The sequence below is a fragment of the Eleutherodactylus coqui genome, chromosome 3, assembly GCF_035609145.1.
Source record: "Eleutherodactylus coqui strain aEleCoq1 chromosome 3, aEleCoq1.hap1, whole genome shotgun sequence".
Classification (NCBI taxonomy): Eukaryota; Metazoa; Chordata; class Amphibia; order Anura; family Eleutherodactylidae; genus Eleutherodactylus; species Eleutherodactylus coqui.
The window spans coordinates 91,640,389-91,665,073 of NC_089839.1; the positions used below are offsets into that span (position 1 = coordinate 91,640,389).

General features: G+C 38.3%; 1 protein-coding gene across 1 annotated transcript in view; it reads right to left on the reverse strand.

Annotated features, from left to right (window-relative positions):
- Positions 1-1,089: 1,089 nt before the first annotated feature.
- Positions 1,090-24,685, reverse strand: part of CRIM1 (cysteine rich transmembrane BMP regulator 1) — a 650,425-nt gene continuing 626,829 nt past the window's right edge. The window contains exons 15-17 of the mRNA XM_066595879.1: positions 24,430-24,549; positions 22,500-22,687; positions 1,090-13,491 (exon numbers count right to left, since the gene is read on the reverse strand). Coding sequence (XP_066451976.1) covers positions 13,315-13,491; positions 22,500-22,687; positions 24,430-24,549 — 485 coding nt within the window. The 3' untranslated portion in view covers positions 1,090-13,314. The remainder of the gene's footprint in view (positions 13,492-22,499; positions 22,688-24,429; positions 24,550-24,685) is intronic.

The window sequence follows — 24,685 nt, forward strand, 5'->3', positions numbered from 1 at the left end:
GTGCTACACTGTTTCAATAACTTCAACTCACTTCTATGTATTTCCATAATCCCGGCCACCCTACACAAAGAGTATTGCCATATCAGCAATAACTGACTGAGATGCGTGTTACCCTTTAATCAGGCCTGCACAACATGCGGTCTGGCAGAGGATTTCGTGCGGCCCATGGGCTGTGACATGACAGCTGCTAGTGGTAAAGTTTAGGGCAGCAGTACTAGTGTGACATGACTGTGCAGGCAGTCCTTAACTAAAGGACTTTCAGTGAATGAGTCATATGACCGGCCACGCTGGGCAGTGGGCGGCCGGTCATGTGACAGTCATTACATTCAGAGAAGACCCCATGAGCAGCAGTGAGCAGAATCTGATAGTAAGTATATCTTTATAGTATAAATACTAACTATACTATAAAGCTACTTATACCTACTATATAGATGCTAGTAAAGATACTATCAAGCTATAGGAAGTAGAAGTAGCTTTATAGTATGGTTAATATTTATACTATAAAGATAGACTTATAAGATTTTGTTCACTGACGCTCCTGGATCTACAGCATTGAGAAAAAGCTCCGGGAGCGGCTGTGTGCAGAATTATATATATAATATTCTGCGCACCGCTGCTACCAGGGCCTTCTCTGAATTAAATGTTGCCCAATGATAAAAGCTGTTCTGGAGGCCTAACCTTACTGCTGTAGTAAGTAGTTATACTTACTTATTATATAAGCAATATCTATAGAATAGATAGGTTTTTAGCTGCTCACTTTGTAAGTTAGCAACTAAAAACCTATCTGCAGCCCCTAGAGTTTTCCGATTTCAATCTTGGCCCCTACCTACCACCAAGTTGTGTAGGCCTGTTTTAAGTGGTGCTGCAATGTTTTCATTCTCAAATAGTTACTCAGTTATAGAGAAAGGGAGACAAAGATGAAACAAATGAGTGAGTATATAAGAGTGCAGGTTAGCATATATATAGTATATAGGGTGCCAAAATCCTTTAATCAAGCACCATGGCATCAAAGCTCTCTTACGAAATAGGCAGGTGATTTCGATTGACCGACAAGGTGATAAATAAATATATGTCCAAGAATGAGCTGAATATTTTTTTTAGTTTTATTATTGTGCTGCAAAGAGTCAAATTACAATAAACCGCTTTACATCTCTTTTTAAGTAAACAAGCAAATTGCAACTCTGCGAATAACGTCCTAGTGCCACATACGCATTTATTTTATGTTTCTTCAGGAAATTAGATCTGCTTTTTTTTCACAAGAGCACAACAGGAACCAGAATAAAAGTATGGATACAGAACATAGCAATAATGAAAAATACACAATTTTCCTATGATTTAATAATATGTGAAAGGCTGCAACAAACAAAATGAAATAAACAATATATAGCTCTCGTAATCTTGGAATATTTTTTCTTACTTTTTTTTTTTATTTTAAGAAGAATGATTATTATTTTGTCTGACAGGTTTGAAATGGCAAGAAAAATGTAATGACACCAGTTTGTCTATAAAAAGATTCCTACTCTACTTGAAATGTGCAAGTAGGTAAGATTAAATTTGCAAACATTTGAGAGCATTTCCAGCAAAGAGAGTTTTTGAGATTGTAAAGTCATACCTCAGGGGTCCTCACTCCTTTTTGTCTTACTGTTTTCTGGAATATATTGGCACCATATACTGTAAATAAGAAAAGGTTTTATGGCAAGATGATCAAAACTGGTGAAAAAGAAAAGTGAGGCAGTTGCCTGTAGCAAATAATCAGATTCCAGCTCTCATCTTTGCAATTTTAGAAAAAAATGAAAGCTGCAATCTGATTGGTTGCTTTGGACAACGGTTCCACTTTTCATCTATACAAGTCTTGATCTCTCTCCTCCTACTGCTGTTATTGAGTTCCCTCCTTCATCTCTCTTTAGGAACATATTGTGTCATCTTGTTAATCTTCAGGTTAATAAATTAGGTCATTAGAATAATAAATTATATTTTTTTCCACTTTTAATTCATCATACCCAAGTATCTACAACAATACTTGGAAGCTCTTTGACATTACAAAATCTATTATTTTTTATCTTTTTTTCTTTTGCATTCGCACATCGGGTGTCATTGGACACTTCTTCCCCAAGTTTGGCAAAAAAAATAATTTTTTTTAAAGAAATAAAAAGATACGGAAAGCATAATTAGTACAGAATTCAACAGACATGTTAGCAGACATTAATAGTATGGTAGAATTCTAACAGTTAACATTGTAGCAGTAAGCATCTATAATCTTCCAGGTTGTCATGAAGATCTTATCCCAGTAGTTTTACTAAGAATAAAAAGTTATATCTGTAATTGTAACTGATGTGGAAACGTGTCACTGCACTGATATTCCAGAGAGAGAACTTTATTTAAGTGTCTAGAGAATAGAATTTGGAGCCAGAAGATTTTTATTCGTTCTGGCAACTCAAGGGACTATAATTAAATCGGCATTGTAAAAAGACAACCTCACTTACAATAAGTACTACCACAAACCATTCTTATCTACACTTCTAAGTACATTGACAGGACCCCAACTCCATTCAAGTACCCACCCTCAAAATAGCATATTTCCTTCTAGTTGTCAAATTATTAGGACTGGTGCTTCATAAACTGATTTTGCCATTTGATAGCATCAGTGGCACAACACAGGTAGATCAAACTGCAAGTGGTTGGGTGCATAATATTGAATACGACAATTCTTGTTAGAAACAGGCAATGGCTTTTAGGAAGCAAAGTGCTTCATATGCCTCTCACCTAGTATTTACAAATGCATAATCAATTATTTAACTTTTGCATTGCTTCCACCTAAGTGGAAAAACCGAAACCTTGTCTGGAGGCTAGGACCACATAGCATCTTTAATTTATAAAGAGGGTAATAAAAGCAGATCTCTGATTGGCTGCTTCCTTGTTAGTTTTAATAAATGAGACCTAATAGTTTGAAGCAATATCATTAAGCCTCATAATGGTTTTCACATGGGTGACTAGCAACCTCCTATTTCTACGTCTTTACCTGCTTTGATGGGATAAACCCCAGTGATACTCACAACTGATTGAAGGGTTGTATATCATTTGAATACTTTTGTGTTCTTTTTAAAAATGAAAACCTTTGTTGCCTAACCAGAAATACAAAAAACTGAAAGATTTCTGGAATGCTCTTCGGGTTAAAGAGGTTGTCTCATGAAAGGCAGCTCCCAGGGTGGAAGGCGGATTGCCCTGAATTCTGCTCCCAACACACAGCTGATTTTGCCTGGGGAAGCCACAAACATCTAGGCAGAGGCGTAACTTGAAGATTCGGGGCCCCAATGCAAAATCTGTAACAGGGCCCCCAACTATAATGGTTTATTCATACTACTAGGCTCCCTATATGGAGAAGAGAGGCCTTATGGGCCCCCTAAGGCTCCTGGGCCCAGGTGCAACCGCATCCCCTGCATCTAGGTGTTTCTCAAGCTAAAGCTGCTGCAGTGGAAATGTAGTGCTACAAGTTGGTGATTCAGGTGAATGGCCATCCTTATGATACAAGGACGGCTCAAAGTTCACCAGAACATGAGTCACTCTGACAAAGCATCACTTAGAGGGGATTCCTGAGCAGGCAACCCATTTTTACGATGTTCATATGCCCTAACAGAGCATATCAACAGGGCTTGTCTTTGTGGGACACCTTTACATCAGTGATCAGTAATTCCTGGGACAATTGCTTACTGTTCAAGGATCCGGACTACATTAGACTGTTTATTCATTTTAGATATAAATGACTAGGTCTATGGCCAGTTTAAGATAAGCTGTCTACACATGATAACAATGTACCATTGTGGTAAACAAGCATGGATCCGAAGGGCAGACCTAAGCTCGCTGCCATAAGCAACGGCTAGATAATACGTCTACATATTGTTACACAGATTTTCCCCCATGTCATGTGCCCTTTAGCGCCCTTTCTGAGGCTCTTAATACTAATGCTAATCTACAAATACACTGTACTAAAGTTTAAAGAAAACATGGCTTTACCACTAATTGGTAAGACAGTGGGTTACCTCATACCATAACTGAAGGTTTGGCATGCAGTGGGTATTGCCACTATAATACACCATCCGATAGAGATGGCAGAGTTTGGGTGAATTGTGATATTACTACAAGAAATAGTGTGATTAGAGACTATTTAACAAGTAATGCTTATTATACCTGTAAAGGCAAGAGCTAATCTCTGTGTTTTCAGCTCTATAAACACATAGTTTGGGGTAAACGATGACTTTTGTTGAGTTACAGATGTGATTTTTGCACGACAATCACAACACATAGGATACTGAGCTGGGCAACATGTAATTTGCATATATCTAGAGCTTTTTCTAGATATCAAAGAATAATATGGAAGTGGCATGTACATGTGACTTTCACGCAATTTACAATACCACAAAATATCACTTGGAAAAATGAAGAAATTCTAACAAAGTCTATGTGCATGATATGACTATGTGTGACATGTATTATGCGAATAGCCCTGTCCTCAGATGAGCATTTTTGCATACTAGAACTACAATCTATATGAGTGACATATTTACCATAGAGGCAGACTCCGTGACTTCTGTGGTGAGCGGGTGCCTGAGCTTTAAACTTCTTCCCTAGCTCCCTGTCGAACATTTTTCTGCAGCTACTAATAGGGGAGCTCCTTACATACAGATATATACAGCTTTCATTGAGTTCAAAACTACCTGTGTAAATACATATGAAGTTAGCTCCCCCTAGTGGTGGCTGCATGCAGCCCAAATTATATGATTTAATCCTATAATTATGTGAAGGAAATCTGCGTATTTAGAGCTCTAGATTTTAAAAAATGAAGCTCTAATCTCTATAAAGAGATCTTGTAAAATGATGGAACTCCCAGAGGGCATTGGAGCCAATCTTAGTAATCTCAGAATCCCTAGGTTTCCCATGGCATTTTTTCTAACCTACATCTGTTTGAGGAATTGAAATTAATATTCACAATGTCAAGAGTGATATTCATGTTGCTAAATATTAAATAAGGTTGAGCAGGCATCAATGAGCCCTAAGGTCCATTGCTTACTACAATAGTCAAGGTAATTTAATGATCTCATGACACCTGTCTGCCTTATCTTGGATCAGGTTATAAATTTGTCGGCTTATCTTGTGTAATTGCATGTGGACACCAAAATGTACTTCTAATCTGAGTTTGTGTGCACAAAAAAAATCTTCAGCTTCATCTCATATCCATTGTTTTAAGCTACTGGATATATGAATCTATACATAGGACAATGTAAAAAAGTTGAACAATGCAATCTACAGTTACTCCAAGTGGGCATTGAGATAGTTATTAGAAATAAGGCACACAACAGCTACAGTAGGTAGGACATTTTTTTCTGTCCAACACAATTAAAGCAATTTGCATAAATTGGTCAAATCACCCAAATTGCCTTGACATGGGTAATGTCACCATTCTAAAACTGCACTTTAGTGTAATTATAAGGTGTTGGCACTTGCATATTGGTGCTATAAAAAACACAAATGTCACAAGATCTAGACTACAAACCTGTCGTTTTACTAATATCCCTATGCACAATGTTTAGCTTTAAAGGGCTTCTGTGGTTTCATAGCATACATGCTCCATTATTTAAGCAATATTTCTATGTTTAAGCTCTGCTTTTAAGACTCTGTTCACATCTGTGCGTTCTAGTTCTGTTATTTGGCTTCTCATAGAAGCTGAATGAAGAAAATCCCAGAAGTGCCGGCACATCACAGACACGAATGACATCTGACAGACCCAAAAGACTACAATGGGGTCTATCTGGTTTTCATGATGTCACTGGCATTTCACCGAACAAAATAGTGCAGCATGCTATGCTATTTTGTCTGCCATTTTGGACTGGATTTGCGACGGAGACTTCAACACAGATGTGAACAGAGCTGATCTTAGGGATCGAGGGCTAACTCTTTATTTACATGCTGCTTGTTCATTCATAATGTTGCATATCGCCCCCACCAAGGTGTATCCCAAATATCTTATCCATAGAGGACACTTGAGAAGCAGCTGAGGTTCCCAGGATCCACCTTATATCTAGCAAGTGTGAGCTCCACATATTCTGACACAAGAAAACCAGAGAACTCCTTTACTTCACTAATCTTATCAAGACACAATGAGAGTGAGACACAACACTAGCAATTATCCTGTAAGATATAAACATCTATGGCCCGCTAGAGGGGCCACTTTGAGTAATAATACAGTTGCTGGCTAGAATAACTTCTGCATTATTAAAAATATCAGTTCAGACTAAAGAATGGCTTGTAGTATTTGCCCTTTAAAATGATATATAAGAGTTAACCCAAAACAAATTGTTCATATAGCAAAACAAATTGTTCATATACCCTAAACCAATAAGAAAACTGCATTTGTGTATAACTGTACGTTGCTTAAGAGTTCAATGTATGAATGAATTAGGCTCTGTTCACACTTATGTCATGGATTCAGTTCTTAATGGATCAATGACAGGCATGATGGATTCTGGCAAACCCTGATGGATGCTATTCATTAACATAGGGGGCATTAGACTTTTTTATTTAAAGGGGTTGTCCAGTTGAAAACTATTTATGGCATATCTTTAGGAGAGGTCATCAAAAGTAGATCAGTGGAGGTCTGCCGCCTGGGATCCCCCAAAGATCAGCTGATTCCTGCAGGAAGCAGACAGGTCCATTCTCACCACAGTGGCCAGGCTCGGTACTAAGGGCAAAGTTCCCATTCACTTCACTTCAAAGCTGGCCACTGCGGTGAGAACAGAGCGGTCTACTTCCTACAGAAATCAGCACCTTTTACCAGACCACTTGCCTGGTGAAAAGCGGGGCTCCAGTTGGCATCCAAGTGGCAGACACTCACTGATCTACTATTGATGGCTTATCCTAAAGATAGGCCATCAATAGTTTACAACTAGACAGCTGTTATAAGGAACCCAGTACCAGTGTGAACACCGCTTTGATAATTAATAGGTAATTTATTGCAAAAGCTGGGTTGTTTCTTTATACATATAGTGGGAGTCCCAAGCAAACAGTTTAACACCAGCAACCTTAAATGTAACTCTCCAAGCAATGTAATAATGATAAAGAATCCACTGTTAAAAAGCAGATATTATTTGCATGTCCGCAAACAATAAAATACATTTTCTTTATATTTTTGCTCTAGTTTAAAGTTGTACTTCAATAGGATCCTATAATATATGGCAATAGTGACCACAGGCTAGAATCAGATCAGGGCGTAATTCTGTAATATGAACTCTATTCTAATGTTGTCTCTGTGGAGAGACTGCAGGAGTAGAAGGTGCAAATTGGATGATAAAAAAATAAAATAAAACAAGACTGTCCCCATCCTAATTCTAGCCTATAGGCAGTGGCATACAGCGGGTAGTGGTCCAAAGCACAGATACCTATTAAGCCATTTTCAGGATCCGCTTGAGACCACTGCACTTCTTAACACCCGGTTCAGGTCCTGGACCCCTATTCCAGTTTCATGACTATACTACACTTGTTGGCTAACATTACAGTATCTGTGGAGATCACATCCCCTCCCATCAGTGGCTCCATATCAGCTGCATAGGCAGTTTCTATGATATTCACTATCACCATGTAATATCGGACCCCTTTTAGTAAAAAGAAAATAAATGAACTACATTACATGTACACAGCATGAAACCCTTACAATTGCAGGCTGTTGTCATAGCTTATTAACAACTCTACTTAATAACGACATATTCATGGGAATAGGACTTCAAACAGCAAATGAATGATTTTATTGAATTAGTGTAATAAATCGAAATCTGTCCAATTCAGATTTGCTTTCTTTGTACGCGTTTATTGTTTCTTGTATGACACTTGAAGGAAAAGCATCTAAAAATACTATTTGTTCCCATCTGGAACAGCATTAATAACACTCAGAAATATATTTCAATAGATTTGTAATGTGTTCATGGCTTGATCTACAGTATATATAATTCATAACCTTAATTTGTTCACTGTCTAATCCAAGCTACATATTAGCCAAAGTGCTGAAGAATTATTGTACAAAGGAAAGTTGTTCATTGCAGTATGTAGAGTGTGGACATATACAGATGCAGCAAATGTTAACTTGACCATTAATGCATTAAAAACACTGTTGGTACAAAAACTTTAAATTGCCAATTAAAACAATAAAAACCATTAAAAAAGCCAAGTTTAGGTTTGTTGCAACTGTTTAGTCAATGCATGTAGTGTCAAGTTAATGTTTGCTACATCTGTACATACAGTCACGTAAAGACATGAGGACAGCTCATGTAAAGTTTTTTTTAAGATATGAGGACAAATCAATTCTGAAATCTTCACTCTACCGGTATAGGGAGATAAAGGTGATGTAAATGAGTAAAAACATCTACTTCAAAAGCTTCATTTGAAGCCACTATCACAAATTCTGTCACATCTGGGTAGAAGAATACAGTAGTCCTGTATGGCGGAACCACATAGACCCCATTATAAGACAACAGAGTCTGTCAGGTACCATTGGTCACTGTTATAGATCCAGATATAAATGGAAACCAGGCAGAGATATGAACAGAGCCTAACAAATTGACTTTACAATACTCTATCAGACAAACAAAATTTGCATATGTACCCTTTCTTCGGTGGAACAAATAAGTACATAAGTATACCTGATATTGTCCTTTTGGCAGAAACAACCTTCAGTAGGATTTTTTTCGCTACCTTAAAGGAGTTTTTCCCCACAACTTACAATTGCTTCACAACCATTTTGACCATCCTGGTTGCTGCTTATCACTACATGTGACTACTGCAGCCAATCACTGGTAACAGCAGTGACCTTCTATAGCCAGTGATTGGCTGCAGCAGTCACATGTCCTGGTCAGCAGCAACCAGGATGGTCAAAATGGTTGTGAAGCAATTGGAAGTTGTGGGAAAATGCCTTTAAAAAGAGCTCCAGCAAAATTAGAATCTGGTGTAAGATATCAGGTACATATTAGTAGAATATCTTCAGAAAAGGTCTTGGACAAAGTGTCTTATTTAGACCTCCTCACATCATATAGTTTGGCATGCTATTTCTTGTTGAAAATTGTAGCATCACCATGATTAGTTGCCAGGAGCTTTCAGTGGCCTTTAGAAAGAAATTTATAGATGTCCGAGTCTGGAAAGAATTCTAAAAAGATCACCAAATAATTGGACAACAATCATTCCACTGGCTGGAAAATAATTAAACAACTGACAACTTTCCTACTCAGGTAGTTGCAGCAAGTTCAGTCTAAGAGCAGAACACGAGCTGTTGAAAAAGTCTCAAAGACCATCAAAATCTCATTACAGGATTCACAGGTAGCTCTTGCCACTACTGAGTGCATGACTAATAGAAAGAGGCTGTACAAAGTAGGCCTACATGGGAAGGTGTCAGGAGAAAACCTTTGCTGTTCAAAAATATATTCATGGCAAGAGTAATAGGACCAAAGCAATCATAGAATGGTGAAGTTAGAAGGGACCTCCAGGGTCATTGTGTCCAACCCCTCAATGATCACTAAATCATCCCAGACAGATGTTTGTACAGCCTCCGTTTGAAGACCTCCATTGTAGGAGAACTCGCAACCTCCTGTGGCAACCTGTTCCACTCATTGATCACCTTAATTAACTAGAACGAGGACTTCTAGAACAATGTGGCCTAAATAGATGAGGCAATATAGTTATCTACTCACAGCAGAAGAAATGCTGGTGAAAATGAAAGAATGTATTTCATCCAAGGAACTTTATACCAATTGTATATCATGATGGTGGAAATGTTAGGGTATGATCATATGGGTCAGATAGATCAGGTCAGTAAAATCCACACCTAATCGTGTGGATTAGCTGCAGATTTCACTCTTTGAATTGCAGAGGATGTAATTCATAGCAAACAATTAAAAAGGTGTAGATTAAAATCCACAGTGTGAGATGAATTTCAGCAGATGTTTTCCAAATCCTATGGATGAGATTTGTTAAATCCCTTTCACATGGCTTGTATTATAAATGCTGCAAAAATGTTTTGTACTGAATATCCACAGCTTTTATGTCCCAAATGAACAGACCCTTATAGCTTGGGCTGCATTGATGCATTAGGTCTTGGACAGTTCACTATCGTAGAATACATTCTTCATTGTATCACAGGAGAATTCTTGAGAATAAGGTTGACTGTCTATCAGATGATTGAAGTTCAGCCAGCTGTGGACTGTGCAATATGGCAATGAACCTATACATACCTGTAAATCCAGCAAAAATAAAAAAATCGCAGAGCTGAAAAATATTGGGAAAAAAAAAATCTTCCTAGGTAATGTCACAGATTTTAAGACAGTTGTGCAAAAAAACTCTTCTGAGGGTTGTGTTAGCCAACGGGTAATATCAGGTTACATACTTCACAGAAAGAATTGCCAAATCTGTGAATTTTTGCTTAATTATTGCAAACTCAATGACTTGACATGGGGTGTCCTTGCTTTTTCACATGACTGTGTAAGTATATAGACACACAAGTATATTCTGCAGTTATATTGTAAAGAATATCAAACAATAAGCAGCCTCTATTCTACTAATGCACATTGCATCCACACATTACTGTGCGCCAACAATGAGTTACCCTTGTGTTTGGCCACATATGGGATCTGTAGTTTAGTTTGCGCCTGCTATTTCCTCATGACTGTGAAGCTTGACATCTGAGGAAACATCAGGCTGTTTAAATGACTCCAGCAATGTGTTTGTTCTCCTTTTTATGCTTTTTTTTTTTTTATAAAGGTGTAATTTTTTTGTTTTTAAATGGGAATAGTAAACTATTTCAAGGCATTGCTCACATGACATTAGTGCCCACACTACTCATGGTAGCAGAGGGGCAATTAGGGGTTATTTAATTTTTTTTTACTTTAAAGGAGTCATTCAAGTAGTGCCCTCTGGGATACACTGGGCTGCTCCGACCTCTGTGTAGCGTCTGTTGCTCATAATTACAGGCGCAGCTCTCGTTGAAATCAGTGGGACCCCAGCTTGCAATTACAAGTGCTGGACACTACAAAGGGGTCGGCCATGTCCTTCCGCTCCAACCCGGCGAGCGCTGCCTGGGTATCCCCTTTAAAGATATATGCTCCTAATGGCCCCTCCTCCGGCTGATGTTATCTATACCCACATTAATAAACAAAGGGAACAGAAACATGCAGGGAACCATGCGGGTCATAATGTTCTAATGTGAACAAGGCCTAAGCCTTTCTTAAGTCCCACAAGTCTTTATCCAATGTTTCCCATCCATATCTGATTATACTGAATTTCACCTTACACTACCAAATAACCAAGTCCAGTCCTTGGGCTTGCTCAGCAAAAACAGAGAACATAGCAAAACAGAAGAATATACTGTATAATAAATTAAAAGCCCCCCTTCCCAACTCAATATCCAAAGTAGCAGGACTTTTGCTTATTGCTGAAGTCACTATGGTTTTCATGTTCACACAGACATATACACACATTTTACATAATGCATATTCACGCAAATACACGTGAACCGGTACAGAGACAAAAAGCACACACAAAACACAAATGAAAAGTAAAACAGTAGGTAGAATAAAAAATGCCTGCATCCTTATCTGAACTGACAAGCAGTTAAGCATTGGTATGGAATGCTGGTTTTTAATGTATCTTTTACGGGTAAATTTCTCTTTCTTGGTTAAAAATACATTCAACAGGAAAAAACATATAAAATTATATATATATATTTTTTATATATATATATACAAATACTTTGTCATTTTAGCATAATATACATTTACATAAATATTCCTATAATGCTAAAGTTTGAAGAAGCATACTCTCCTCTTATTTACTTTTTTAAACTTTTTCTTTTTTTTTTCTTTTTTTTGTTTTTTATTTTTTGTTTAATCTTGGCTTTGAAAAAAGGTGCTTGAATACTATAAAATTAAGCAACTCCAAAACAGGGTAGCAGTTTTCTAATTTTGCACAGTCAGCAAATTAAAGAAAAAACAAACACAAATAATGATGAAAAATGATTCAAATAAATGGAATTGAAAAAAAAAAATTTGCTCTGCCCCCACCCCTTCTCCACTTGTTTTTTTTTCCAGCAAGCTGATTGCCAATGGCTTTTCTATTTGTTGCCTAAAACCATTGCCTCTCCAGCATCAACAAAAAATTTATAGCAATTTTAATCCTTCTCTTGGTAGCGCAAAATGCAACAAAAGTCACACACACACACATATGTTCACACAGGCACGCACACAAAAAGAAAAAAAAAAAAGATTCAACAACACCACCCCATTATAAAGGAAATATTAGAACAGTATTTGGTGAAGGTCTTAAAATGTTCTACTTTAAATACTGCTCTCAGGAAAAATAAAAATAAAAATCCAGTGCTCAGATATAGATATATATTTATATATGAAAAACACCTACTAAGCCCTCTGTAATTTTACCATAATCCAACTGGCCAATCGCTAATAAATCAAATAAAATGTACAAAAAAGAAAAAAAAGCAGCACATTTTGTGTTTTAGAACCTTACCCATCATGTCTAACTTACTGCAGCTATCATCTGCTTTTTGCATGATTTTTTGTTAACGTCATTGTTTATATTGTACATGTGAAGAAAGATCAGCTTAGAAAAAGAATTATTTGCAGCTTGAACATGGCTGTGATTTGTACATAGCATCTTGTGTATGACAACCTGTAGCAAAATTTGTAAAGACCACTCCATTTTCAGCATTGTTTTCTTGTGGTATATAGATTCTGAGATGCAGGAGAAGCCAATGTCTTTGAATGGGGCGGGGGGTGGGGGTGGGCACTGCGGTTCTCACTTGTGTGGTACCAAGATAAGCCGGTATTAGCAACTTTGTGAGAAGAAATGTGGTGCCCTCTATGTATATACGCCTTCCTCCTGCGTCCGATTAAGCTTCTGTGACCTCTCCTTTGTCGGAACCCCAAACTATGTCCCCAACCAACCTGAAAAAAAACAAACCAAAAAACATCTCTACAGCTATGTTACAAGCAGATACGCATAAGCCAGTTCTCCAAACTTTGGTTCTAAGAAAACTCTTGGTCAGTTGTTACAAAGGGAAAGTGGGAATGTTTCTTTTGGCACATTGCAGGAGACAAGAGTTCATCTCGGTAAGGTCTCGACTGTACATGTCACACAATCCAATAAGCAAGTGCACGGTTCTAGTTTTTTGTTTTGTATAGCAGGCTTCAGTCTTTCTCCCATTCTCTTGTCTGTTTTATTTTCCTTTTCTCAAAAGGAAAGTCCATATGATAGAAGTCTGGGAGTTCCTCACACAGTTTGATAGAAATTATCTGCCTGGAGGTTGTTCTGTTTTTGCATACTGTAGAAGCCACTGTATCTAGAGTCTGGGTCAGCCATTCTTAGCATCCTTTGTGAGCTGTCCACTTGCACCCTAGTCCCTTTCTTGCAGTCCACATACACCAATTGGTTGTTCAGGCAGGTAGGCTGTTGAACAGATAAAAGTGTATAATTAGTATTAGCAAAAATTAGTTACCTAGTGCCAAGCTACTTTGAGGAAAAAAAAGTGGGCACAGTTGCTCTAAGACCACAGTTCGAACAAGTAGACCACTTCAATAAATTAATCTTTATCACCCTTCAACAGGCAACCTTAACCCTGAACATTGTGGCTCTCACTCAATATGTTTAAAGTAAGATTCAGTCCTAGGCAAAACTCCCATTGTCAGTTGTAGGGAAAGTCAATCTTATTAAGATGATTTTGTTGACTAAGATTTTGTATGTTGTCCAACAGGCTCCCATTTATCTCCAGCGGAAAATCTATTCTTGGTTGATGTCCTTTGTCTGGCAATCGAACAGCACTAAACTGCGGTGGTGAACCATGCAGAACCCTTGGATCTGGGGAGGAATGGCAGTCCCTGATACTCACCTATATTATATTGCAGCAAAACGTTCTCATATTATTGGAGAGGATGGGAACAGTGCACGTATGGGCTTAGGGGACTGATAGCCAGCCCCCTCTCATTTCTGACCCTAGATGTGTGATTTTTATTTTTTAAAAATGTGTCTACTCTCCCTCTTGCAGGTATTTATATACTTCTCTAGGCCAAACAGGTGTGGACAAGAGTTTTGATACATTCTGATGCGAATCCCCCTTTCCATGCCTCCAATCCCCTATGGTACAATATCGCATTGCTCAAATTCCTTAATATCCCAGGCCTCTTTGCGTGCCTTCGCCATGGTATACAATATCTTGGCCAATAATTAGCCCCAAGGATCTTAAATAGAGTTGAGCGAACATACTTTGCTGAGCTTGATGCTCGTTCGAGTATTAGCGTACTCGGTGGTCATTACTCTAACGAGCATCAAGCCGTGTTCGACCCCGCCCCAGTTTTTGGCCCCTCCCCATTGCGTGTCATTGGAAATTTTTTTGAGAGAGAGAGAACCAAGAAAAAAAAACCTCGGGACCCGGCGTCCCACATACAAGAATGCTCGAGTCTCCCATTGTATTCAATAGGGTTTGTTACTCGCGTAGAGCTCTTGAATTTTACGAAAAGCTCGACTCGAATAACGCGGACTCGAGCATTTGGGTGCTCGCTCATCTCTAATCTTAAACCCTTCCAAACTCTTAAAAAGAGTTTAATTTACCCAAAATTATACTGATTCAGCTTTGCCACGTGTACCATACACAATACAGGGCCAGGGCCTTGGAATAACCTTTTATCTGGCTAGAATGTTAACAAAGGGTAGCCCCAGAAGCAGTATCTCTGCCATATAAAATGATCTTTGACCTATCGTGAAGATACTCCTTTTGCTCCCAGCTGGTTTAAATGGGAGTTGATTCTGGGAGACATCTCCAGCAGTCAGTGGGAAGATATCCTGCCAGTGCCTTAGGAGGTTTCACCACAGTATCCTGAGAAAGCCATCGTGATGTATATCCTACATCGAGCCTAAACTTCCCTTACCAGAGTGCCTAAATTCTGTTCGAGCTCAAGGGATGTTTGGGCTAAATGTGAAGCAGAGTGGGGATTTTTCTACCATTTAATTTGGCACTGCCCTTATGTACAAGGTAACTAGGTACAAGTCCTTTGACTTTTAAATGATCTGATGGGAATTCCTGTCCTGCTTCTTAGGTTGTTTTAATTCCCATAAACTGTCTCCCACTCAACAGCAGTTGCTCCATGAGACGCTCTTTAGGCCAGAAAAGTGGTGGCATGCAACTGGATGAATTATGACATGCCCTTCCTTGCACAATAGACAGACAGCGTACATTTCTCTTTGCCTTTGTTGTTTATTTTTAGAATTAGTATAATTACACTAAAATAAAGTACAGGAATGGGTTCCTAATTGTGTAGTTTCGGATTACAAGGCAAACATGACGACGGTTTTGGTTGGCAGTGGGTCATTTTCTTTTATATGTATATATTTTTATTTATTCTAAAAAATGTTAACTTACTTTTGTGACTATTTTAACATCTATGTCCCCCATGACAGCATATAAGACCTCTGGGGGTCATTCACATTGTGTTTTTTTTTTCCTTCACATTTTTCCACTGTAACACAGACATTCATGGTAGCCCCAGTTACAGGCAAAAACATCCCCCTGTAGTCACTAACAGGGCAGGGGTTAGGTGGTCCCTGGGTTGAATAGCGGAAGCAACACTTTCACTTTCTCTATGCACTACATAGTGCTAATTGAGTGCTATGTAGCCTGTAATGGAGAAGGCAGAAATGGTAAAGAAAGCTTATACTTTCTCCTCCGGGTCCTTGGCTGTGACTAACAATTGAGGACCCGACCTGCTCCTGCTAGACTGCACGACCTTTAATCCCATGCTGTACTTTTGCCATCAGCCTGGATTAAAGCCCAGGACTAAGCACTGTTAATTTACCACGCTTGGTCCTTGAAGGGTTATGGTGTACCTATTAAATGTTATGTTTTATAATACCTTCTTGCTGTTATTGTTGTTCAAACTGAATCTTGGCCTCTGGGGAAAGAAGAGCCTAGCTATGACACTGACAGATCTTTATGGTTACATATTTGTTTTTTTAATAAAAATTATTATATGCAAATGCAGTCTTTGCACTGTATAACACTGAGCATGGCTGTCTAGCATCTCTCTATCTGTTCATGCATGTAATGGGTTAAGCACACAGTGAAAATGCTAACATTCCCTTGAAACACCTAAATCTTGTGTTCCCCTGTGGAATGTTCTGAATGTGACAGTGTGAGCAGACATGCAAAGCGAAAAGCAGTATTGCCTTGGGCCGAAATTCAAATATTCACGATATTAGGTTTCTACTCGACTGCTTTAACCTACTCCTCTTCCACAAGGTAGCAGGAGATGTACACTCCTATAAATCTTGTGTTCTATAGTGTAATCACACATTTGGCTTAGCATTTAATGATTGACATGCTTCTTTTTAAGCCGGCAATAGCCAACGGAATGCATTAGAAGCACACATTATTATATCGGTTTTAGGATCATTTGATCAGGGCCTGCAGATGTGAATTATGCACAAACCATTTATTCAGCACATATGAGAGAATAGACATCTTTTAAGGGTTATCCAGCCAAAAAATGTATTAAATTTGCTCAGCTTACAGCTAAAATATAGAAGACCTGCTCACCTTCCCCGTTTCCTGCAGCTCCCATTTCCCTGTCTTAGTAATGATATCACCAAAGAAGGAACAAGGGACCATGGCAACAAGTCACCAGCTTATTTGGATAGTGATTTGTTGTAGTGCGCACATGACCCACTTTTAGTAATGTCATCGCTGCTGCAAAGTACGATGGGGGACTGGCGCCCTTTGAAACTAGAACCGCGGGGGATAAGGCGAGGTGGGTAGATCTTTTACATTTTTACAAGTTGAGAAGATCTTTTTTTGGCTGAAAAACCCCTTAAAGATTTACAATTATTATTGTATTCTACTGGGCTAATGCTCTATAGCACATATATGCCTACTATATACAACATTGGCGGATCATTTGCTGGTTGATACATTATTTACTCTCACATATTAGACACACGGCCCAATTTATTATATAAACATAAATGATTATCAGATAATTGTCAAATACATTTGATAAGGAAAAATGGGACTTTTGGAGATTTGCATTAAAGTATAAAAAGGGATTAGATTTACACAGGAATTTTAACCCCTTAAAGGCATGGCTATTTTGACCTGCAGAATACAGCGATTTTTATTTATTTATTTTTTTCCAGACCAGTCTTCTGAGAACCACAGATTTTAATTTCCCATCAAAATACACACGTATAAAAGCTTGTTTTTTGCGACATTGTTGTGTATTAAAAAATGTATTTTTGGGGAAGGGCAGTTATGAAATTTTTTGAGTTCCATTTTGGCAGCTTAGAAGTGATATGTGAACTTTATTCTGCACTCAGCTCAGATAGGACCATAACAAAGTTTAGGTTTTTTTCCTTATCTTTTACTACTTTTGCACACTAGAAACTCATTTTTTTTATTTTGTCATATTCTGAGAACCATAACTTCAATAATTTACTGTCGATGAACCTGTGTGAATGCTTGTTTTTTGGCAGGAGAAGTTGAAATTTTCATTGGCACCATTTTGTGGTTCATACGCCTTTTTATTCCCTTGTTTTAAAGAGGCAACATGAATGAAAAATAGCAATTCTGGCATTGTTTTTTTATTTTTATTTTATGGCATTCACTGTGCAGGTTAAATAACTTGAAACATTTTTAGTTTGGCTTGTTATAGATATGGTGAAACCAATTGTGTGTGCTTCTTTTTTTCTTGTCAAAATACTGCATTTTTCTAGGGGAAAGGGATTCATTAAGAAATTTCTAAAAATAAAACAAATATTAAACATTTCTACTATTTATTTTAGTCCCATTTGGGTCTTCATCTTCTTTAAGCTTGATCAAGACTCAAATGGTCTGTACTTCTGTACTGCTAATGATTATACTTGCTAGTCAAATGCTAACAGGTATCCTATTAGCCTCTGCTTCATAGGTATACTAAAATGGCAGACCTGGGGGCTATTGTTAAGCCCCAACTTGACATGACAACCATCGGCATCCTGAAGTCATGTCAGACGAAGCGGTAACAGAGGAAGTCTACTCACTTTGTCTAGCCACTTAGGTTATGTGCATTGACCGCAGCATCTAAGGGGTTAAAAGCCCAGGATCGGATTACTTCCAATTGTGGCTTTTAAAGCTGTATAATATATCCCAAGTGATGGTAAAGCACAGCTCCTATGTCCATGCCACCACTATGACGTACGATTATGGGAACTGTATAGTTTCCTTAATGTAATAGTGCATTATAGAGAACGTCATTAAAAGAAAAAACTTCATTTTTTTTTTTTTTTTTTCTTAAAGCAGCACCAAGCTTGTCCATTGGCGCCTAAATGGGGCTGAGGTGCAATGTCAGGCATAGACCACAAACAAGGACGGCAATGTTTCTTGGGAAATTATTAGTTTTATTCTAATCCCAGATAATGCTGGATTGGATTCCCTTAGTATAATGTTTTATGGATTTCTCCAAGAATATCTACTTATGAAACATCTATAGAGGACGCATGCACTTTTATTTTGGATTAAGACAAATTAATATTGCTATTACCTATAGATGGGGATATAAGTATGGTGGGGTTGTTAGATGGTATATCACAATAGTGGGGCATGCAGCAATGAAGGTAATACTGATGGGGAAGGGATAATGTGAGCTGAGAAAAAAGGGGGATGGAAACAAGAAAAAAAATAAAGGAATTCTTTGGGAGGTTTATTTTGTGGAAAGTAATACGAATGAACATGAATCGGTATTAAATAATTGAAATAAAATTATGAGTAAACTATGTCAGTTACTAAAAGCATTTTACAGTCCTTCCTTAAGCCCTATTGGAGCCTAAGGAACATTTCTTTTTTGTTTAGGGAACCAAAGCCATCGGGAATCTTCGGTGGCATTTGTTCCAAAACAATTATAGAGATGGCATGGAAGTTGTGATTATGTACAAGAGTCACAGGATGAAAAATACTATGGTTCAAAAATCCATGTGTTACATTCGACCTGTGCCTATTAATTCCACTTTGTACGTTCTGAATTGTGCAACCCACCTATTTGTGGGGACAAGAACATTGTAGTAGGCATATTACAAAATTCAAAGCGCAATTCATAAATTTAGATTTGAAACTTTACTTTGTTGCGTAGCTAGTGAACTTTAGTTACTCTGTTTCTTGATGCCTGAACAACATTTATAGTTCTTCTTACTACATTTACAGCAGCCTACTAGATTTGGAAAGAAGTGTTTTTAGCTTACTGGGTGCTAGGGTGTTTTACAAAGAACGCGCTTTTCTAAAAGTAATCCGAGATTTTGAGGGAATGATTTGTGTAAGATATGTAAAAGGATTGGCCAATGTTTTTTTTTTAAATATTATAGTCAACCGAATGTGGGAGTTATAAATCATAATGAAATTGAGGTTAAACTTGTACGGTTCTTGATTGCCATCATTTTTTCCCTAGGGCTTCCGTTTGGGACTCCTTAAATGCTGATATAATTACCTTTTGTGGGTACCCATTTTTGTCTGAGTCTGTTCTTAATGATTTGGCTTTGTGAAATTAAATCCTCTGTTTTTGTCCAATTACGTCTTAGTCTTTTGAATTGACCGTAGGGAAAGTTTGTTTTCCATTTTTTGTAATGTGCGCTTTTGAAATTCAAAAACCTGTTGGTGTCAGTTGATTTAAGAAATGTCTTTGTGAAAACTTTATTTTTTTCCTGCCTTAATATGAGATCAAGGTACTCAATACTATCCTCACAATTTTTCTAGAAAGGAACATATTGAAATAATTTTAGTTTAAATAAGCAGTAAAAGCATAAAAACAATCTCTCGAACCTACCCATATAAAAATGAAGTTGTCGATATTTAATGTGGACTATGTTCAGATATGATATATTTTCTCTCAAATTCATTAACATATAAATTGGCGAAACTCTGTGCAAATTTCATTCCCATGGTCCCTTTTGTTTGTATAAAAGATTGAGAATTAAAAAAATTGTTTTTTTTTAATGAAATTGATGCCATCTAGAATAAATTAATTTTGTCTGGTCATTGTGCATGAATCTAGTTCTAAAATTGAAGATACAGTATTAAAACCATGGTCACGTGGGGTGTTGGAATAGAGAAAAGTTATAGCTAGTGTGGTCCCCCAGTAGGATGGTTGCAATTGTATGTTTTGCAGAACGGTGAGCCTGCTTCAGACACAACGATTATAGCTCAAAAGATGTCTTTTGAGCGATAATCGTTGTGTGCATTTACAGCGCAAGGTGATCACTCAAACATTGGGCGATCCCTTTGTGCTCTGAGCGGGGGATGCAGAAGCCAAGCAGGGCTACTTGTCTTCTACATCCAGCTGTTCTCTGCTCGGAGCGCCTGGCTGTTATACAGCTGAGTGCTCCGAGCGGGATGCAGAACACAGCTGGATTGCTGTGTTCTTCATACCCTGCCTGTGTTCAGGGAGTGGGATACAGCTGAAACAATAGTACCAACTCTATCCCGCTGTGAATTCCTGATAAGCGCTGACAAGCGCTGCGGAATAAGTTGGCGCTATACAAATAAAGATTATTATTATTATTATTATAAGGCTGATCGTTCTCTTTCAGCATGCTGAAAGAGTACAATCAGCGATTCCTTAACGAAAACTGCACGATGTCAGTGCAGTTAGACAGAACGATTATCGCTCGAGAGACTGCTTTGAGCGATTTTTGAGCGAAAATCGTTAAGGCTGATTTAGGCATAACTAATGGGTGTCTTATAAATAGAATTTGAAGTTCATAACCAGTAATCCTTCACAATATACAGATATTATTTTTCAAATCTATGCTAAGGAATTAATGCTTGATATGATCTGTCTACCAGGTGGGTTTTGTTGGTCTTCATAAATTTTCACTAGATGGTGAAAAATTGGTATATGCGGGTTTTCGATGATTAGAAAGTCTCTCTACTTCTTTGTACTAATTTGATTGTTATAGGCATTTTGGACTAACATGATGAGGGATCTCTGTACATCTCTAGTAGGATCTGATGAAATAGGGTATAGTATGAGGTATCTCATAGAATTTGCATGGTCACTACCATGCCTGAATATTTTTACCTGTTTGGCAATTCTTTTTTTTCTATTTGAGTCCAATTGCTTTTTAATTTACATTATTATTTATGCCTTGTATTTCATGATACTATAATTTTTTAAAATACTTTCCTTTTTGATGCTTCCTCCACTCTTATCTTTCCAATATCTGTACTTCATTTCATATCCTTTCCTATACCCTATATATTTTATAGATGCATAATAGAAAACTGGGTGGAGTAAAACCTGTGCGTTAGGAGTGGCCCAAAGAAAAGGCAAGGGCTGTATGAGTTTGAAGTGTACAAGTTGCTACAAAGATGCTGCCGACCATATACTGCTCCACATAAGTGGGTGTGGGTGAACGGAGAGTTAAAAAAAATAGAGGCTTGGTGTAGCAATCCACAAACAATTATATTACTAAAACAATTAGGTTCAACTTCTCATTTATTTAGTCATTTAGACAACCAGCATTAAAATACACGTTTCGGGGAGAGACCCCTTTATCAGTTCAGCTGGATTACGTACAGCCAGTTACTTGATCCACGTGAGGTCCCAACTGCCAGGAAAGAATACAGGGACGCAAGTGAAGGGTGCAGCGGTCAAGTCCTATATCTGTATAATGTGTTTGCAGTGTTACTTAAAAAGACACATTGTGTTGCTTTGAAACATGTTTTTTAAGCTGGTATTTTAAATAAATACTGAGAAATTCATATAACTTGATTTGCGCGTATGCATGTTCATAATACAGTTGCGCCTTAATGCCCATTTAGACAAGACGAGTGTCGGACAAATGATTCCTGACACTCCTCCCCGCACATACAATTTCCCATGATCGCTGGTTAACAGCGAGGAGGCAGGAGGAGATTTCTCTCCTCGCTTTCCTCTGCCCCTCTTCATTGCCTTAACATAGCGGTCGTTCAGTTCTGAACGGCTGCTATTTACACTGAGCAATCAGCTGCATAAACGATGGACGAACAGCAGATCGCTGATCGCTCAGTGTAAATAGCAGCTGTTCAGAACTGAACGGCCGCTATGTTATGTCAATGGAGAGGGGCGGGGGAGCGAGGAGAGAAACCTCCTGCAGCCTCCCCGCTGTGAGCCAGCCATACTAGCTCCCATGCAGGTGCATGGGAGCTAGTATGTGCAGGGACGAGTGTTGGGCATCGTGTTGCCCGACACTCGTCCAGTCTAAATGGGCCTTTACTCAATTTTTTTTTTTTTCATTTTTTGGTTTAAACCATAAACTATTGTTCTGTCATGATTAGAATAGCTATATCCTATATTATGCTAGTATATTGTATAAATGAAACATATCTAAATACAGTAAAGTGCATAGTAATGTAAATAGCGGATACTGTATGACAAACAAAAATATATAATGAAACCTTGTACCTTTGTTGGTGTCCGGTAACAGGGTACTGGAATCCATTGCTTTTTCTTATTTATAAGAAGAAGGACTATGATGATAATCAAAGCTGTCAATATTGGGATTGACACCCATGCAACTGAGTGAAGTGAGCTGTCCTCGCTTCGCTGAGGTCTGTCTCCTTCCCTGTAGTTCACTTTAAGATGACCCAGTTCTGGATGAATAAATTGTAAGGAGATCATTACTTAGGAGAAGCATCAGTATATCACCCACCAGCTATATAAAAAAACAGACAGTTGTATTTATTGCATAAAAGTCGCCTTGTAGTCAGAGGCTGAATTTTATTTGTGTTCTTCTACTGTACAACCACCCCATATTTTTAGGCACCTACTAATGGGTTACGATCTTTTTCATTCTAGCAGATATATGTTACAACCAATACAGCACATGGTGATTCTGGCTCTTACGCCAGAAGGAATGACATAATGTTAATATGGACCTAAACATATATGTAGTTCAGCACAGTTCAAAATAGTGAATATTGTATTGGGTACTAAGAAAAATAAAATGGTATTACTATAGAACACCATTTAACCAGAAGACAGCAAACTCCCATGAGATGTATGTGCTTCAGGGTAGGTTTCCTTCACAAGGTGCAGTATCATCAGGTCCAGAATCAAGCATACTAATATGACAGGCCTGCTTGCTTCTATCTCAGCTTGCAATAATGTTACATGCTTGATCCAAGGCAGTGTTGCGTGGATTTACTGTCCCATAAAGTCTACAGGAGAGCATTAACCAGGAGAAATTGTCCTGTTCAATAAGATATACAGCAATGACAAATGGGTTAGTTAAACTTAATGAAGCTCTCACTGGGCTTAAAGGGAATCTGTCACCTACTTTTAGCCTTATAAACTAAGCTTATGGGTTAAAAGTAAGTGACCCGTTGACTCCAGGGTGTTATACATACTTCACCCCCGTGTCAACGCTACAAGCTGCCGCTCAAGGCATCAGGCGGCGCTGCTAAGTAGTCCGCCAGTTCTAGTTTTATAACGGGTGGACTATTTAGCAGTGTAGCTCAATGTACTGCAGTGACGGCTTCCAGTGTGGACACTGGGGCGATAACACTTACATCCTCCCACTCAGCGGGTCCCCGTCTTTTAGCGCATTAGCTTAATTTATAGTGCTAAAAGTAGGTGACAGACTATTTAAGGAGGTTTCCCACTCAGATTACTTACTGATAGGACCCCCACAGATCCTGTAAACAAAAAAGACACAAAATGAATTTCTTTACACGGCACTCTAGCAACCCTGTGTAGAGAAGATACTTGGAACCTTTTCATTTTAAGGATCATAGGGAGTCCAATCCTAGTAGCATGTCATCCCAAATTCACTTTAAAGTATTTGTATAAAAGGCCATTGAGACAACGAGAAAAAAAGTGGAAACATTTGATATCTTTATCTCTTCAACACTGTTGAAATTTAGAGCCCAGAATCCTGCAGTTATACTGCTTTGTGTTCCTATGACAACACTTCATTAGTTGGCAGTTGCCCTATACAGCCTTGTCAAAGGGATATTAGGTGGCTTGAAATCATTATCCACATCCATGTTCACATGTAGAATGCAGCGCATTTTCTTCTGGTAAAATATAAGGCAAACCAAACGGACCTCTTTATAGTCAACGGGGTCCATTTGGCGTTGTTCGGTTTTATTATAAGATGGATCCATTCGGCAAGGGGATTTCCCTTTCTACACCCTGAACAGAGCAGGAAAATGGGACCCCCGATGCGGATGGGAAAGCAGCCTTACTAAAATGCTTACGGTTTCTTCCTGTCTGTACTTACAATAGTTTCTGCTACATAATGCCTGGGTGCACCAAATGTCATAAGTTATGGGTGGATACAAGTGACCTAAGGGTCAGTGAGGAAACAATGTAACCTGTATGGGGTCTTCACCTCTGTGGTGGTGAATGTCATTTTCACTTGGTGTTGGCCAGTGAGGAAAGTCATGTTCATTTCTTCCTCTGTGATTTGTCTTCTCGATAGGGATGTTCGTGGGTTCAGGAATATACATCTCTGCAAAACACAAACTCTATTTATGCACCAGTTTTACTTTTTTCAAATGCAACCACATCAAGAAGAAAATCCCCATCTATATACTGTACTGGGGCATACGGCTGTCATGGAGGGGTCTACCCGTCTTGGGGTCTGT